Source organism: Myiozetetes cayanensis, unplaced genomic scaffold, assembly GCF_022539395.1.
Source record: "Myiozetetes cayanensis isolate MyiCay16 unplaced genomic scaffold, myiCay2020 scf20-37, whole genome shotgun sequence".
Taxonomy (NCBI): domain Eukaryota; kingdom Metazoa; phylum Chordata; class Aves; order Passeriformes; family Tyrannidae; genus Myiozetetes; species Myiozetetes cayanensis.
The window spans coordinates 2,882,650-2,898,509 of record NW_026087412.1 but is presented as its reverse complement, the minus strand read 5'-3'; the positions used below and the strand labels follow the sequence as shown (position 1 = coordinate 2,898,509).

At 42.4% G+C, this 15,860-nt stretch overlaps 1 protein-coding gene across 2 annotated transcripts in view; it reads left to right on the top strand.

Annotated features, from left to right (window-relative positions):
• Positions 1 to 15,084, top strand: part of USP22 (ubiquitin specific peptidase 22) — a 95,842-nt gene extending 80,758 nt beyond the window's left edge. For both annotated transcript variants that reach the window (XM_050317556.1, XM_050317554.1), the window contains 7 exons: positions 2,953 to 3,058; positions 4,917 to 5,075; positions 6,917 to 7,043; positions 8,546 to 8,637; positions 10,075 to 10,137; positions 12,000 to 12,149; positions 13,881 to 15,084. In XM_050317556.1, coding sequence (XP_050173513.1) covers positions 2,953 to 3,058; positions 4,917 to 5,075; positions 6,917 to 7,043; positions 8,546 to 8,637; positions 10,075 to 10,137; positions 12,000 to 12,149; positions 13,881 to 13,923 — 740 coding nt within the window. In that variant the 3' untranslated portion in view covers positions 13,924 to 15,084. The remainder of the gene's footprint in view (positions 1 to 2,952; positions 3,059 to 4,916; positions 5,076 to 6,916; positions 7,044 to 8,545; positions 8,638 to 10,074; positions 10,138 to 11,999; positions 12,150 to 13,880) is intronic.
• The last annotated feature ends 776 nt before the right edge of the window (positions 15,085 to 15,860 follow it).

Genomic DNA, 15,860 nt, shown 5'->3' with positions numbered 1-15,860 from the left:
CACTGCCCTGCTCTGTAAATTCTGCTTGGTATTCTTAGGAACAGATACAGCATATGCTTCTGAAACATGTCATCTGCTGTGATCCATACAGATCTGTGTGTACACTGCTTTGTCATAAATAACAAGCACATGTTCAGAACACGGGGGGCCAAAGTAAAGCACAAATATTAACATTAACGTCTTATTTTGATAAGTGCCTCTTTTAAAACCTGACAGTTCTTGACTTCCTTTTTCTCATTTAAAATACAGAATGGAAAATGGGGGCAGAACTTCTTTATTTTTATTTCAAAACCAAAAACAGCTTTAAAAAGTCATCCATAGCTGTTCTGGGAGCTGCTACATGTTACTTAAACCTTTTAGTTGTATATTAAATGCCTATATATTTGAACACAAGTTAACATGCTTAGTTATTGCACAGACACAGTAGTAACTTTTGTGGGGGTTTTTGAGAGTTGCATTTAATTGGAATTCAAACTTGTAAACTCAAATTACCTGCCATTCTCATAATGACATTAGTGTGTACTTCGATGTATTTTCAAGTTTGGTTCTAGTCTTGTGCTGACCACTCTTAGAAGAAGCTGCTGATTAAACCTGGTAAGAATTATGACCAGTTTTAAAAACAAACAAACAAACAAAAAGAAATTGAAACCTCCTTTATGAGACAGAAATGTTGAAGGGAACCTTAACTTGAGCACAACAATCTAGCAGCTTCTAGTTCTCAGCTGCATAATGTACCTCCTCTCAGCATCTGTTCCATATTGACAAGTGTGAGTAGGTGGTAATCTCACTCTCTTTTTTTTTTCCCTCCTCTCCAAGCAAATGTCATGGGAAATAATGTTGAGTGGGTAATGCCCTCCTGTTTTGCTGGGAACAAGCTTGCAGGGTATTCTTTTGAGAGCCTCTCATCACTGATCCTGACTGACTCGTGGAATTGGAAAGGGCAGAGCTCGTTCCCTCCGTAGGTGGAAATGCCCTGTCTGTTAAAGGTGTTCCAACTGGGATGCTACCTGTGGTCCAGGGAAAAAAAACACCTCTCCACGCTTGTTTTTCTGCTTCTGCCTCCTCAAAACAAAACAGAGGGGAGATAATGTTTGCAAGGGTGAGATTACGAGGATGTGGTAGTTGCGAGTGGATTCTTTAAAAAGGAAAAGTGGAGTTTTTTAGAGAAGGATAAAAAGCAGCAGTTTTTAAATTTTTTTCTTTCTTTAAAGCTTCTAAGTGAGCTTTTTCTGTAGGTGAGAGATGCCTTGTACAGTCTCTCTCCTGTATGCCCTCTTCATTAGCTTAGCAGCATTGAGACTTTTAAAAGCTCTTAAGTTCAGTAAGATTTAGCTGAAATTCCCAGCAAGAAGTGCCTGAGAAGGGGGGTCTGAGAACCCCCAACTTGAACCTCTGTACACTTGAAATCTAATTTTGGAGCATTTTGTTCGAGAGCCATTTTAAGGAAACAATGTGCTTTTCTTGGCAATTCAGACAAAAGTTTCTAAAGCCTAAATCCAGCAGCTGAGGGAGAGCTTTCCTGGGGCATTTAGGATCTAATTAACTCAAGTGGCCTGTTGCAGCTTAGTAGGTAACACCTAGGGCTGCTTTTCCACAATCAGTATTAGGGAGAACCTTTGTCAGGTTATATAATATTTCCCAGCAAACTTCTAAAACTTCAGTGTTAAAAAGAGAAAATAATCTTATTTCTGCCTGCTGCAAGGAGACTCCAGCTAGAGCAGCACAGTCACAAGAAAAGTGGTCTTTTGCCCTATGCTTCTAGTTTTTTCAGGTGTTTTTTTTTTTTAACATTCTTGTCTAGAAGTCATTGTTTTTGAGAAATAGCTGTGATTTGAGGAGTCAGCATCTTAGCATTTTAATTTCAGATATTAAATCTTTCCCAGTCAGTTAAAAACACTGGGAAACATGACCAAACTTAGTTCTGTCGTAGCAATTTCTGTTGTAGGATGTGGGAAGACACCTTAAAGATGTCCTTCACAAAATAATCAGCTGGTGCTTTGAAATAGTTGGGGTGTGCATCTCTGACTGCAAAGCAAACCCAGTTTTATCTGTCCTACCCAAGGAAAATAAGCAGTGCTTAGCTTTGGAAATCAGAGGAAACTCCTGGTTCACCTGTGGGGAATGGAGGGAGAAGGCTTTGAACCTGAGAGCTGTATGAAGAAGTTTTTGGTTATTTGATGCTCTGGTTAGTATAGGAAAGCTGAATTGGCCTAATTTCAGCACCCAAATCATGAAAGTTATTATTATGCTCCCGAGATTTTGTCACTGCAGTGACAGTTTGTGATGCCTAAAAGATGGAAACGTGTTTGCTGTGCCCCTTGGGAGCTCAGAGGATTGCTGGAGTGTGGACACAGCATGATCTCCCCACTTCAGATAAGGACATCTTTCATTTTCCCACTGGTGAAAACTTACATGGAAAGAACATGTTGATGTTGAAAGGGTGGGATGGAGGCAGCAGGCTGGGGGGGGTTATGGGTCTTCACAAACTCTCTCCCCTCACTCTGCTCAAAGAATTTGACCAGGATAGAATTAAAAAGTAGCATTTGCTGATACTTCTCCTCTCTGTTCATTATGAAGAAAGCCAAACATTCATTTTCATCAACCATCTTAGCAACTCCTTTGTTTTAGGAGCTGATTTTTATTCCAGGCAGTGCAAGGCAGATCTCTGTAAAGGGAGATAGCTTGAACAAGGGTTTGGCTAAGAGCTGATACGGCTTAAAGCATCACCTCTGCAGGAGTGGACTGCATTTAATCACCTTTGATTATATTTTTCTAGGAATTCTCATGTTGTTTCCTTGCTTTCTTCAGTGTCAGTGTTTTCAGTATTCTGTACTGTCCACATGAACTTGCAGTATAAATTTGTTAGAAAGAGTTACAGGAACACAGTCCAAGACAAACCACTGTTCCATTGGAGGATTTTTGACTTCTGAGCCTGTGTTTGCATTCCTGCAGGTGATGATAATGGGAAGAAGGCCAACAACCCCAACCACTGTAACTGCATCATAGACCAAATCTTCACAGGCGGACTGCAGTCAGATGTTACCTGTCAAGTCTGCCAGTAAGTCATTTTTTCCTGATCCTGGGCTCTGATTTGAATCTACTGCCCCTCCAGTGCAACGGTGCACTGAACCTTTTCTGTCTTGAACATCAGTAAATACCAGCAAAATCCAGCAATGCAAGAACTGTGTAAATGCAGCATCACGAGGCACCAGCACAGGTTGCCCAGAGAAGCTGTGGCTGCCCCATCCCTGGGAGTGTCCAAGGCCAGGTTGGATGGGGCTTGGAGCAACCTGGGCTGGTGGAAGGTGTTTCTGCCCATGGCAGAGGGTGGAGTGGAATGAAATGAGCTTTAATGTCCCTTCCAACCCAAACCATTCTGGGAGTTTATGATTGTATCAGCTAAATGCAATCGGTTACCAGTTGACTGTCATATATTAAGACATACCAAAAAGTTGCCCAGAAGGTACCATGGGCTTATGCATATAAACTCTAACTAATCTAGAAAAGGTTGGTTTTCAAGTTCATGAGGAAAAGACTTCCAAGAGCTCTTTGGATTTGAAAGTACATAATTGCAGCTACATTTGAAGAAAATTCTGAACCACATTTTTCTTTGGTCAGAAGCCTCATTTATCTTCAGGAGAGGTTCCAAACAGGCTGATACCTCATGTAATCTCAGGTACCAGAAAAAAAGTTTTTACAAGATTAAGGAAAAAATGAATTTATTGTTGTGCTCTGTCCTGAGCAAGTTGACTTCTTTTTGGAGATGTTTGATGTTGCCATAGCACAGAAGTCAGAGTTCTTGTTTTTTGTTCTGCCTTGCATTCTTGCTGTCCTGCAGATGGGCTGTTGGGCTGGGCTTGTTTGAATCTGCTTTTATTCTCAGTTTCCTGGAGGGATTTGCAGAAGATTTACTGTAAGGAAAACATAGGAAATTTTGTTCTTTGCCTGGTAGAGCCACAGAATCCTTATGTGCTAATGCAAAGCTTGATGTGTTATGACACAATATTAACATTGATGAAACTTCAACAAAAGAAGTTTTCTTTTGAAAATTGACAACTTTTGCACAAATGAAGCAGGGGAAAAAGGCAGATTATTGAAGGCTTAATGAGATTGCAGAGTGAAAGACACTGGTTTTAGAGGAAGGGAGAACTCAGAAAATAAACATAACAAGTCCAAGGAGAAAGCGCTTCCAAACCAGGAGCTCAGACCCCGAACTTCTGGAGTTCTCTTAAAAGTGTAAATGCTGGAAAAGATTTGAGTCAATACTAGTTAAAATTTTGAGATGCCTTTTAAATGGTTGGGCTCTTGGTTTGTCTTCAGCTGTCTTGTAGAGAAACCTGCTGGAGAACATAAACTGCTGATTGGTGCAGTTACTCTGTGGCCTCTCAAATTCCAAAGGCTGTAGGAGATGCTGGTAGGAACTGCAAAGCTGAATTCAGTGCACTGCTGGCAGCAAAATATTTCAAGGCTCTTTACTTCTTGAAGTAGCCTTAAGCACCATCTTCCATGTGTTGACCAGAGAAGACAGACCATCTTCTAAACTGCTTGGCTGGCATGTAGCTGCCATCAGAGATGTCAACAACTGTTTTGTGCTGGTGCCTCTATCTCAGAGTGACTCTGCTCTGAGTCACAGGGCTCCAGTGAGTGAGAGAATGCATTAAATGCTTACATGTTCCATTTAGTACATCACTTAACGTTTCCCCAAACATATGGCTTTTAAATATTCAGGAAAACGACCAATTGTGGGGAAAACACTCTGGAGCAGCTCTACTTTCCGTCATCTCTGAGTGCCCTCTAGGGGTGATGGAGATCCCAGAGCCCTCAAAATGAAGTACCTGCTGTGCCCCCCAAAGCGAGAGAGGCTGTTAGTTTTTCCTTCCTTCAAACACTTCTTGAACCGTTTTCCTTTTCCACAGTGGCGTTTCCACGACGATAGACCCGTTCTGGGACATCAGTTTGGATTTGCCAGGCTCTTCCACCCCGTTCTGGCCGCTGAGTCCGGGGAGTGATGGCAGTGTCGTGAACGGGGAAAGCCACGTGTCAGGCACCACCACTCTCACAGACTGCTTGCGAAGGTACGGCGAGGGCAGAACCAAAATTTTGGTGGGATAAACAGGATTTGGCCTCACCCTCTTCTCCAGGTGGCCCTGAACAGTGGGACTGAGCGATGCTTTGTCCCCCAGACAGTGTTTTTACACAGTGTTTCTGCTGTTTGCACGTGAGAAAGTGAGAAGGCAAAGGGGGCTCAGAGCATCGACAGGGCTGGCAATAAGCACTCAAAACCTGTCAGCACGTGGTGCAAAGAGAAAGCAAATTTTGCATTGGCTGCTGCCAGGCCACGTGGTTTTGAGTGGTTGAAATCACTAGTGTCTGTCTCCATGATCTTGGTGGTGTTGGGTAAGAAAGCAAATAAAGTGTTCACAATGCATTTAATGTTCATCTAAGTATGAATCTGATTTTACTCTAAGCAGAGCTGAGGGTCAGCTACTGCCAGCTGAGTTGGAGGGATGTCATTGAGGGTTAAAGGAATTGAGCTTTCAAAAAGAAAAGCTAATTCTGAGCCTGAAACTTGGGCATCTTGGAAACAGGTACCTGGAGAGAAAGTTAGGGCTTTGTATACAGTTAACTTGGGTCTTTTAGAAGATCTGAAAGTCTTTTTTTTTTTGTGGCAAGTGTAGATTTGTGTCTGAGGAAGAGCTTACCTAGAGCCTGGGGCAAGGCTAACCCTCCTAAACCAAAAATTCATAAGTCTTTAACACCTGATTACTGAGTTGTTACTCTTAAGATCAGTGATTTTCAGGAAACAAGGGAATTATTACAAAGGAGAAATTGCTCATACAGGAATGCCTCAAGAGGCAAAACTGGTTGAATTTTGGTGATTTCTTGAACATGGAGATGTGGAATCAGAGATGATGGTGGGGAAGGAAACACACCTGGATTCAAAGATACCCTCTTAGAGTATGGATTTTGGAAAGAAGTTGAACTCTAATGGATAAAGAGGATGTGTCTAGGTTTTTACCCATAAGTTAGCAGGAAGAGACTGTGGTATCATTTAATGCTGGAGTCTGCATTGATCATAGTCAGAATGAGGCAGGGCAGGGCTGCCCCCACGTGCTTTGTGTGCAGTAATGTAAAATTTTCGATTTTATTTCAAGATATTTCATCTCAAAAATCCTGCTTGCAGAGCAGCTTCTGGGGAGATGACTGATTTCCCTGTGGAAGTCTAAACTTGGAGGAAGGGTCTTGACAGTCCATGGTCCTGCCCTTTCTGTGCTGACAGTTTGTGGGAAAGAGGGATTTTGCTTTAGTTTGTAGTGAGAATGTGGAGGTAGTGCATTTTCTCTGAGCAGTTCCCTGTTCTGTAATGGTCTCTTCCCATATCTCCCTTGAGCAGTTCTGTCTGAAAATTTTGAAAGGGATTTCTCTGGTTGTCAACATGGGGTTTTTTGAAAGGTATCTGTATTTTGAAAAGAACTTGGTGTTTACAGCCCTTTCCATGTCAGAGCTTTGATCCCAGCCCTGGAGGGCTACAAGGTAGAAGGGTGTTTTGCAGAGGAGTGTCTTCCATATCAATGTTTTGGGGTTTGAAAACAAAATCTCTTTTCCTTTCTGTATGAAAATTAGCTGTTCTGCTGTAGGAGATGAACCAACACTGGGCTCCTTTTCTCAGGCACTGATGCACTTCAGTGCGATGTTCCCAACTAGATCCATGATCAGTGTCAGATTTGGATCTCTGAACCATAGCATTTACATTATTATAGGGTTTATTATAGGGGTTTTTTCCAAATGGCACTTACAAGCAATGGACTCTGTCTCTTGTGATGCCAGTGACCCCCAGGTAAAACTGTTTTCAGCATGTGTGAAAAATCATCTGATTGTTTTGTGCATCCTTCTGCTTTTCAATGCATTTTTTTAGGTTTACAAGGCCAGAACATCTAGGAAGCAGTGCCAAAATCAAATGTAGTGGTTGCCATAGCTACCAGGAATCCACCAAACAACTCACTATGAAGAAGTTACCCATTGTGGCCTGTTTTCATCTCAAAGTAAGTTCACAGGGGGCTGACAGAGCAGAGGATGTGATTTCCTCTCCGAGAGGATGAGCTGAATTCCTGGACGTATCTTCTGGCTTTCACTGACTAAACTTGTATGATATAAACTAATATAAAAAACAGCTTGCATTGCCCAGCTAGATTTTCCATTAAGATAGTGTGACATTATCTATAATGTAGCTTTGCAGCATGTCTGGGGGAATTCAACCAGCCAGAATGCAGGAGCAGGATGGAAAGCTGGTCTAATACCTGAACCAGCACAGACACCAATCTCCAGTGACACTTACTCATCCTGCATGGTAATATTTTTACACTTCCACTGAAAAAAAATGCCTCTGTGTTGAAGGAAAAGCACGAAAAAGTTCTGATAGCAATGGAGGAACATTTTTTGTATTGCCCCAACTGTGATGTAGTTTTAACCATCTCCAAAGCAGATGATGTCACATGCAATTATGGCAGATAATGCTGGTGCCCTCAGATAGTTTAGTTCTGTACAATTTCTGTCTGAAATGTGGTGCTAAGTGGGGATTCTGCTCTTTGGGCAAGTCAAGGTGAACGTGCTCAACCCCTTTCCCATACTCAGTTCAGTATTTGACTGAAGATTTTTTGAAAATAAATTACTTTTCATGAGTGATTGTGTTGTCCTGTCTATGCAAAATGCAAATTTCATTTTCTTTCATGCGCTAAAGCAAGAAAGAAACACAAAAGATAAGAATTGCAGAAGTCTCAGCTTTTCACATCTGGATCTGTTGCTAGGGAATTCTTACGGCGTCACAATTGGAAAATAATTAACTTGAAGTGTAAATAGAGCAGAATTTCTGAGAAATTGAGTGAGAAGCTGCCTTTAAATAGAAACTCATTCATCTCTTTCTGGTACTTGTTCCTGTTTCCATGTAATGTTCAATCAAGAAGATGAGGAGAGGATGGTGGGTATTGCAGGCCCCTTTTGGCCAAGGGACAAGGCTGTTTTTTTGTTATCATATTCCATTTTTTGCATTGATTTGAATTGGTATTCTTGTGTAGGCTTGACTCCTGTCACTTGAGATGATTGGATGGGTGGATTAAGTGTGTGAATCTGAAGGCAAGCTCCAGTTGTCACCAGTTCTGTGTGCCAGGGTAGGCAGCAGCCATGGATTTGAACAGCCCTAGTACAGATGAACACTGGTTTGAGTAAAGGCTGTGTGTGCCCTCTCTGTTTGGGATATTTTTTTTTTAAATACTGTCAGTTAGGAGTAAGTTTGTATGTATAGATATCAAAGTAAGCAATCTAATTAATACTGTATTAATATTGAGCCCCCAACTGGTGGTTTATTTTCCTGGTAGACATGTGATAGAATTTACATGAGGTTCCCAGCCCAGAGAGCTGGTAGGAAAAATCTGGGGGTGTCCCTGCAATACAGACTCTTAATATGCTTTCATGTTGTTTTTAAGCTTCTAAAAGACACAAAATTTAATCTTTCTCTAAAGAAAAAAATCCTGTCCCCCTTTGCCTGCAGCGGTTTGAACACTCAGCCAAACTGAGGCGGAAGATCACTACGTATGTCTCGTTTCCACTGGAGCTGGACATGACACCTTTCATGGCTTCCAGGTGTGTACCAAGTCCAAAATCCCCCCCAGACCTGCACAGAACTGGTTACCAGTTCATACATGTTCATACATGAAGCATCCTTGAGTCAGGGGATAGAACAGTATGGACAGGGTACTTCTGCCGTGAGCTGCTCCTTGAAAGGTGTGGCTTCTCTAAACTCATTTTTAGGTAAACTGTAGAGTTTCATGTGCCTGAAAAGGATTTATATTTAAACATTCCTTTTTTTTTTTTTTAAATTACTCTGTGTTATGTTTCTTGTTGCCAGTTGAATTTATAGACTCAGATCCATCCTGCCTTTAGATCTCTGTTTTGATCCCATCACCTGAGTGCCCACCCACCAACCATCCTGTGCAGTTATCCAGACTACACCCAACCTTATGCCTAACCTTGTATCCATGAAGTTACAAAAATCCTTCCTTTCTATGCCTGCACATATGCAAACCTCGGGTTTTTTGGTTTGTGCCTTCAACTTCTGTTTAGAGAACGCTGCAAGAAGCAAGAACACAGTCCAGATTAAAATAGATATCTTTAATTGGTGTTTAAACAGAAACAGCAAGACTTCCCCCACCTCCCAGGTTTATGGAGGACGTGCCATTTATACAAATACACCTTTATAAAAGGAATTTAATCAGCTCAGTTAACAAGTATTTGTCAGTACTCCATGCAAATATACAAGAGGATTTTCAGATTTAATTTATATCTGAAGCAGTGCAGAAAGCCCCAGAACGTGGCATCTCAGAGAGGGCTCTGTTTGATGTTAAAATTTTACTAGTAATTTCAGGGTTTGCCTGCCCTCCCCCTTTCCCTGGAAGAAAGTAGGTGCTTCTACCAGGAGAGAAAGGAGAGCCCTGAAGCTCTGTTAAATAGTGTTATATTAAGGATATATGGTTTATTCCAATACATTCTGGAGATTTTGAGACTTCCCTGTTCTTCTGAGATGAATTCTCCCTGGATAAAACAGGCTCTGCTGATGAAAGGTATCCAGCATAATGGAATAGAGGTGAGATAATCAGCAGGCATAACTCAGTAGTCTGAATTTTACCGGCTATGAAATCAACAGCATAATCCTATTGCTGCTGTCAAAACACAAAATGAATTTACAAGTCAGAGCCAGGATGATTGACCCATCACAAGATAAAGGATTGATGTAATTAGATATTTTCCAGGGTTTCAAATACAAATCTTTTCTTAACCTGTTCTTAAGCTCTTTGGATAAAACATTTGACGTAAACAGATGTGTGTTTGCAGCACCGAAGCCTTGACCAGGAGCAGAAATGGTGTTTGTGAAAGTAGCACTGCTCTGAGAGCAAATAAAGCATCCTTAGCATCCTAATCAGCCTTTTGGGGCTCAGGCAAACAGGCTGTGTCGTGTCAGACCTGTTTGCTGGGTGTGGGAAGCCTCTGCTTTAAGTGACTGGATTTTTGTGTGTGTTGCAGTAAAGAGAGCAGAATGAACGGGCAGTACCAGCAGCCGACGGATAGTCTAAACAATGATAATAAGTAAGTGGCACATTCCATGACTCCTATTGTGAAAGGTGGCTGCCTCCTAGAAGGAGATGCTCTGCTGTATATCCTGCAGTGCCAGGGCATTACCATATTTGACAGCACAGTAAGTCTGAACTGTTGCAAGACGAAGCTGCGCTCGCTACAATTCCTGCCTTTCCATGGTGTGTGAGAGCTGGGGGTGATCCCCCCCAGCAGCCGCTCTGTGGGCAGAAGTAAAAACTGTGGTTCCAGCCTTACAGGGGATGGGGGGTGTCCTTGAAATAATCCTCTCTCTGTTGCAATGGCCAAGGGAGTTCCAGAAGACCAAAGAGGGTTTATGGAACGGTGACACTCAAAGGCCCAAATAGATGATCTGAGTAATCCTGGGGTCTCTTGGTCAGGTATTGATAACAGTCAGAATAAATGATATGGAACTTGCTCAAAAATGGAAAGGGGGTGTAATTGAAACCAGTAATCTGTAGCTTTATGGGAATAGAAATGGTCACACAAACCCTGTCTCTTCATTTAAATAAGGTTACAACTTCCATTGCCAGTTATGTGCTGCTGTTGTGTATTTGAATTCAAGGCACTTCACTTGCCACTCAGAGTTTCAATGAGAAACTGGAATCATACAAAGATTTAAAAACAAGCTAACCAGGTCTTGGTGCAGGTGCCATCCAGGCAGGTACCAGGCAGTTGTGTGGTCCTACAGGTTGATTCATGAGGAGTGGGGTGTTGAATAGTGTTAGAAAAGGTCTGAAGGAAACACAGCTAATCACTGTTGAGATTTGCACATGCCCTAAGTTGGAGAAGGTGTTAAAAAAGAAGACAATTTAGGTAATGAGAGCAGAGGTGCCTGGGCTGCTCAGTAATTTGGGTACCAGTAGAGCTGGGGCAATCTTGGAATTCTCCAGCTGGGACTGCAATTTGTGCCCATCCTAGTTGGATTAAAGGACTCCACTAGAAGAGGGTGACTATAAATCAGTGGCTCTGCAGGCAGGCAGTGAATAGGTGCCTTGTGGTGGCACCGCTGTGTCAAAAGAGCTCTGTGAATTTTAAACGGGTAGGACAATATCAAGTGAGATTAGAGAGATTGTTTTACCATTGTGCAGCTGTGCTTGTAGCACACACACAGTTTGAGGACAGCATTTTATGAAAGAGTTAAAGAGAGTGGAGAGCATTTGAAAAAGAGCCACAAGTGCATTTAGGACTGGAAACAAAATCTTACCTTTGAACAAAAGAGCTGAGAACTTCAGTCTTCTCCTTTTTAAGGAAAGAAAAGGAGAAAGAAAATGAGAGCAACTTGATTATCAGTATCTTTGGAACAGAGTTGTGTCTGCTGTTTTTCAGGCAAATCCACAGCAGCATCTGAGAGCTGGAAGTTGAGGCTGAATATATTCAGCATTTCAAAATAGGTACAGGCTTTCCAGATTAAGGGCAATTAATCAGTAAATTAGTTTAACACTAGAAATATTTAAGATTACTTCCTCCTCCATACCTCAAATGCATTTTTTCTGGTTCACTAGAACAATTCAGGGAAGTAGAAGGTCAGACTAGATAATCAATGGTCCTCTTCAGGAGTGCACCAATATCGGTATTTTAGAAGAAAAATCCTTGGTAGCCAGTACTGGTAAAGCTGATGGCTGTCACCAGGCTGGAGAGTTGCAGAAATAGCAAAACAGGAGAAGAAAAATGTGGGGTTTTCTCTTGGCAAGGGCTCCCTCTTCCCAGTTTATGCTAAAGCTGGTGTTTAGTTGATGGGTCAGATCCTTAACCATTGTTACATGTGTTTGTGAACAAAAGCTTCTACCTGTCTGAAATGCCCATTGCTTTTTCCCCTTTTGATCCACGTGTTCATTAACTGTTTCCTGCCCCAGGTATTCCTTGTTTGCAGTAGTTAATCACCAGGGAACCTTGGAGAGTGGGCACTATACCAGCTTCATCCGGCAGCACAAGGACCAGTGGTTCAAGTGTGATGATGCCATAATCACCAAGGCAAGCATTAAGGATGTGCTAGACAGTGAAGGGTAAGTGGTCAGCTGGGAAGGGGAAGAGAAGGGAAACTGTGACTTTAAAAAACCCTTTAACCATAGAGAAGGATAATTTCTCCCTTTGAATGTCTGCTGTCTCTGGGGGATGTTCAGTGCCATTAAGAAAATGGTGTGACCCAGAGTGACAAGGCTCTATGGGAGGCAGGTAGAGAACATGAGCTGTCCCTTAGCTCATGGCTTTAAATTGATTTCAGGTTGACATTATGGTTTCCCACAGTTGCATTAGTGAAGTTTTGGGAGTGCAGAGCAGCAGTTTGCAAAGGGAAGCACTGAGGTGTTCCTTGTTTGAGAGAAGCACTGGGGACTGGTGCTTAAAGCAACTTAAAATCTGAAATCTTCATTTTGCATTTTCAGCTATAGACTTGGCACTGGAAAGATAAGCCTTCACCGTTCTTACTTTAATTATTCCTAACATTTCCGAGGATTGCTGCAGGCACAATGTTCAGTTTGTAATTTTTTTAATAGATTTTCCCTTTTTTTTTTTTTTTTTTTTTTATTTTTTTTTGAACTTCAACTCAGAAGTGGAAAAAAAAAAGAAAAAGAAAAATCCATAATATCTGAATTGTAGTGTTAAATGATTTGACAAGGAATTTATGCTTTGAGGTCAGCAAAGAAATGAGTCTGTTGTAAATCAGCCACAAGTGGCTGGTGCCCAGGTGAGGGGTTTGGCTGTGGAAGGACCTGCCAGAGGCAAGGAGGAGAGGATGTGCAACACAACTGTTGCCTGTCCATCTTATTAAAGGCTGGTTTGAGCTCTGATCCATTTCCCTGGTTCAGATAAAAGGCTGACACTGAGTAGATCTGCATTTTGTGAGGGAAGCTCCGTAGGGCTTGGATGGAAGGGGAACAATTGGAAAGTGTCAGAAGTGCTCTGGGGCATTTTAAGGCTCATCAGTGGCTGTGTGAGCATGTGATGAGTCCCCTTCTGATGTGTCACTGCTGGGGGCCGGGCTCCCTTCTGTGCCAGCACACACACAGGAATTAAGGACAGGAGGAATTTCATCCTTTAAAACACCAGATTTGAGTAGAGATTGAGACATGGGATATTTCACTGGGAGTGTTCACCCACGTGGCTGCTGCTTCCTTTTGCTTCTGTAACTGTAAATGGAAGGCAGTTTCCAATAATCCTGGTGCCTGATGATCTGGTAAATGTGACTCTAAAGCAACAGTTGCATCTTAAAACACCTTTATTTTGTGTCCCATTAGTGTCAAATTGTTGCTTCCTGTCTGGGCACCAACACTGTCCTATCTTTCAGAGCTTTCAGGTTCTAAGTAGATTGTACAACAAGGTCTGACTGTTTTATGGAATCATAGAATGGCCTGGGTAGGAGGAGACAAATTTCCCTACAAATCACCCAGTTCCAGCCCCCTGCCATGGGCATAGATACCTCCCACTAGACCAGGTTGCTCAGAGCTCCATCCAGCCTGGCCTTGAGCACTTCCAGGGATGGGGCATCCATGGGGCTCCATTTGCTGTTCTGGGACTCCTGTTTGATGTGTAACGGTTGAGTTTCCTGAGTTGCTGGTAAAATTTTGTCAGCTGGCTTCCCTTCTTCTCATCCCTGGTTAACTGTCCCTGGAATTGCTTCAAGAAATTGCAAAAAACCCCAAAATGAACAGTCCTTGTATTTTATGATCCCGTCAATGGCAACTCCTCTGCTCCGACGCCGAGCAGAGAACTGAAACTGTCTCTCTGCTCTCTTGCAGATATTTGCTGTTCTATCACAAACAGTTCCTGGAGTATGAATAGCCTTATCCAGCAGCTTGTCAGACATAAACAAGGAAGAAAATACGCAAGCCTTCTGAATCGACACACAAACCTACCTGAAATGAAAAGACCCATTAAAAACCAACTCGCACTGAGCTGTAACAGGACCTACTTGACACTGACTCAAAGCCTGGAGAGTGAGAAATGAACAATGTCCGACGTGTGTGCGGTCCCACAAGGACAGAGAGGGGGAGAGGAGGCTGCAGTCAGTCACTTAACAGAGGAAATATAAAATGAAAGGAATGCTCTGGGTGGGGGAAATGGGAGCAGAGGAGCCCGGGCGCTGGTACATCTCCTGTGTTCCTCCAAAAAATGTGTGTGGGAAGGCAAAGGGTTCTACCCTCATCTCCATAAAGCATCTTCTCCATTTGGTGCTTCAGCTCCAACGACCAATCATATAACAGTTAAAATTAAAAATCCAAACCCATTTTTTTATGCATATGGGTCTGAAAGCAGTAGAGTGGAGGAGGAGGGGATGAGACAACTAAAGGACTTTGCAAGTATCTTTTTATTTGTGAATTTTAGTTATTAAATAAATACAGTATGAAACTATTAGGCTCTTTTTTTTCCAACAACCATAAAAGAAACCCTGGATTGTGGAACTGAAGCTGCAGTACTCAGACAGGTTTTCAAGCATGCCTGCTTGCACAGGTAATGTTCAATGCCATCGGACTGCTCATCAAAAGCATCAGCACAGATTCTGTTCTGTTTGAGCCCTTTTTTGTTTTGTTTTCTATAAATAGCTATTTTCTTAATTTTTTTCCTTTTATTCCCTTTTTTCACGAGAATGAAAGTCATAAATGCAACCATCAGTAAAAATGAATGAATTGGCGTGTTTATACTGTAAGAGTGGTCTTGGTTCTTATTTTCTGTTTGGTTTGGGGTTTGTTTTTTTTTAAATCTTGTGAATAAGTTTGAATTTTTTAAAAGTGCTTGTTTTGTTGTTGCTGGTTTTGGTTTGTTTTCTTCCCTTGCTGCCTTCCAAAGGTGGATTTATATATATCTTGACACTTGAGAGAACCTCAGTATTGAAAAATGTACCATCTGTTGGGAACGGTCGGTGCAGGGGCAGCTTTGAGCGATGGATCTGCTGCTATTGAGCCCTTCTGCAGTGCTCTAAGTAAACAACACATTTTCCTGGTATGTGCTAGGCTGGTATTGGTTCCTTGTGTCCTCCCACATGGATTAACTCTTCACATGCTTTTCTCCTCTTGCAGAACCGCAGCCTGCGTGTCGGTGCGTGTAGCTCGGAGCTCTGGGGCCTTTTCTCCCCCCCCATCGCTGTGTCCAGGTACCAGCAGTAGCTGCTCATGTGCTGGATCTTGCTCTCAGGAGGTTGGGCTGGGGTTAGAATCACCACTCAGAACAGAGCTGAAAGAGCAAAAATATCTTTGGTGTCCCTTCCTTATGGAGAGGGCGAGGAGTCAGAGTTGGGCGCCGTGTAAGTTGGTGTAAAAGTCACACCAAAAATCCCAGAATCACAAAGCTTTGGGTTGGACCTTAAAGCTCATCTCATTCCACGCCCCTGCCATGGGCAGGGACACCTTCCACTAGCCCAGGGTGCTCCAAGCTCTGTCCAGCATGGCCTTGGACACTACCAGGGATGGGGCAGCCACAGCTTCTCTGGTCATTAACCTCTGCATAATTATCCAGCCAGCCATTCCTTGGCTTTTACCGCTGTGGAAAAACATAGAGGGGTACAACCCTTTAGGTTCTGTGCACTAGAAGTGATTCACACTTATGAATCACTTAACCTCCCCGAGACACGGTCTGATAACAGAAAAATACTAAAATAAGGGAATTGAGCGTGTTTGTTTTTTTGAATGAGCATCTTGCAAGAGCAGCTGGACAAAAGGACGGTGGGATTTTTTTGATTTGCACCCAGACTGGAAGAGTACAAGGAGGTTTGGTACATCAAG